General features: G+C 36.7%; 1 protein-coding gene across 1 annotated transcript; it reads left to right on the forward strand.

The window, feature by feature from the left end:
* Window positions 1–460: 460 nt before the first annotated feature.
* On the forward strand, window positions 461–1,204 carry LOC141649443 (pathogenesis-related protein STH-2-like). The gene has a single exon (XM_074458149.1). It carries the CDS (start codon window positions 534–536, stop codon window positions 1,017–1,019), a length of 486 nt encoding a protein of 161 aa, XP_074314250.1. The 5' UTR covers window positions 461–533; the 3' UTR covers window positions 1,020–1,204.
* Window positions 1,205–2,783: the final 1,579 nt, after the last annotated feature.

Below are 2,783 nucleotides of genomic sequence, written 5' to 3' on the forward strand. Positions count from 1 at the left end.
AGACATAATAGGGAAAAAAGAAATTCAATGGATCTCTCACTCCATCATGTGAGAGGTCTCTCAATAACGTTATTGATAGACCGTTTCTCTAGATTTTTTGTATATTTTATGATAAAATATCTCATATTTAAGAAAGTAATATTCGTCATAAAATTAAAAACGGTCAAACAATAATTTGATGTAAAATATATGAATTCCACCGAGATAAATAGATACGAGCTTTTGTTATTCTCCAGACAATTAACTTTTGTCTCACATAAATTATTTAAACGTTTTAAATTTAAGACAGAAATATTCGTCTTAACTAAAAATTTGTGATTACTTAAGATAGCCCCTCTTCATATGCGTTTTTCAAAGTAATTCAATATTAAGAAGTCCACAATATTTGACGTGATGGTAATTTACTACTTGGAATTGCACTATAAATATGAGACGAAATAGCAAACAATTGTATCAACCTCCTTCATTTCACTACCAATCCTAACTTCAAACATCTTATATTTCTCCATTTAGGCTCTTCACAAAAATCGATAATGGGAGTTTCAACACACACAATGGTCGACTGCACTAGCCCTGTGGCTGCGGCTAGGTTGTTTAATGCTTTCTGCATTGATAACCATAATTTCATGCCAAAAGCGTTACCCAATTTTGTGAAAAGTGTAGACGTTGTTCATGGTGAACCTGGCACGGTTGGGTCTGTCAGACAACTCAACTTCCCTGAAGGGAAGCCCTTCAAATACGCGAAAAATAGAGTGGATGAAATTGATGCAGGCAAGTTCTACTGCAAGTACACCACCATTGAAGGTGATGTCCTTCGTGAAAACATAGAATATGTAGTTCACGAGACAACCTTCGAGCCATCAGGGAACGGAACTCACTACACGATGGTGACAAACTACCACACAAAGGGAGATTTTGTGGTAACTGATGACCACGTCGCAGCTGGAAAACAGAATATCAAGAAGATGTTCGACACTGCTTCCGAATACCTCGCCGCCAATCCTCAGCTATATGCTTGAATTTTGGATTGGTGTGTGATTAATCAAGGAGAATATGGTTTTTATTGAGTTTTATGCGAGTGTTTTGTTGCTTTTGTAACCCAAAATATTGGGCTCTCTTTATATGGTGTTTTGTTACTTATATGTTTGAAATTTGAATTGGTGTGTGATTCATCAAGGATATGATATGGTGGCTTTAGAGAATAAGATTTGCACTGCGTTTTATGCGTGTGTTTTCTTGCTTTTGTAACCAATTTTTTTTTTTTTTTTTTTTTTAACGAAAGAACCCGCAGCCATTACCTTTGTTACGTACTGGTTAAATCCAAAATATTGGGTTTTATGGTGTTTTGTTTCATTTTCAATTTTTGTTCACTTGAGAATAAAATGTTTCATTATAATAAATGACTATTTGTGATCTTTGCTTTACTTTTACCGATTGTGTACGTGAAAATGTAGTACATTACTTTCAGGTGTCACAAATTCTCAATTGTGGCGGACATTTTTTTGTCACAAGCACGTGATCTCTTATAAGCTATAAGTGAGAGAGCAAATGGAAAAGATGTTGTGAGAGGTCACAAGCATTGCAGTAACAATGTAAAAGGAAAAGAGAGAACCGATTCGTAGTGACGTGGTATGAGAGCCACTGCCTTGAAAACTATATTTCCGGTACGACCATGGTGGCGATCATCAATTGACCGGTAGTTCCCCTAGGATTTACACTACTGCACTCAGGCACGCCCACTCGAGACTGAGAGTATTGGAACGACATAATTTTCTTTACCCAGAAATGTTATAGAAGAGAAGAGAGGAAAAGAGAATTGTGTTGTGTGTTTCTGGAGTGAAGACGCAGGTCGTATTTATAGGAGAATTGAGTAGGTGAGGAGCCAAAAAACGATTCCGCATTTACAGCAGTTAAACGCAATTAAGGAGGCATTAACACAAAAGGTTGTCTCGTGAATCCCAAATCCCAAATATGTAGTTCACGAGACATCTTATAACTCCTTATAATTCATTTAGTCTAATTTCAATAACTCTCATTTATCATTAGCACTAGGAGGGTTTATTGAGATCAATTATAACCGAGAACTCAAGAGATATATTAATAAAAGTCATATAATTCAAGATTATAAATAAGACCACAAAAAGGCGGCGCGACTTCCATTCATCTATAATTTTTTATGGGTGGTGCTCATTCATGTACGGGTTTTACTCTTTTATGGACGTAAATGACTATAATACCCCTTTTATTTTTAATGATTTCATTTTTTACCCTTTTTTTAGTCTCTCTCTTCTTCCCTATTCTCACTCTAACTACCACCATCTAACCACCACCCGTCAGCCACCATCCACCACCCTCACCGCCACCTCTCTTGCGCCACCGGTCGGTCTTAACAACCTCCTCAGACCGGCACAGATCCACCTTCTAACAATGATCTTAATGCGGTATATTTCTCGTCAGAAAACATGGTGTGATGGTGTTCAACGATGGCCTTAATCTGACGATGACGACCTCCTCAATCTCCTATGATGTTTCAAGCATAAAACAATTGCACGGTCCTCCATGTTCTGACAATTGAGCAACATATGGTGTAGTGCGTGGTGTCCCCACCAAATTATTAGGCAACAGCAAAACAAACTACATCCGAAGGCCGAAGAATAAAACTGCAGTGCTCGGAGTAAATCTTACAATTACAAACCCTAATTTAATTAGTATAAATCTATTTCATAATTTGATACTCCGTATAACACAATTAATAAAATTAAGAGTTAGAATTATTACTTGAT

Source organism: Silene latifolia, chromosome 1 (genome assembly GCF_048544455.1).
Source record: "Silene latifolia isolate original U9 population chromosome 1, ASM4854445v1, whole genome shotgun sequence".
Taxonomy (NCBI): Eukaryota; Viridiplantae; Streptophyta; class Magnoliopsida; order Caryophyllales; family Caryophyllaceae; genus Silene; species Silene latifolia.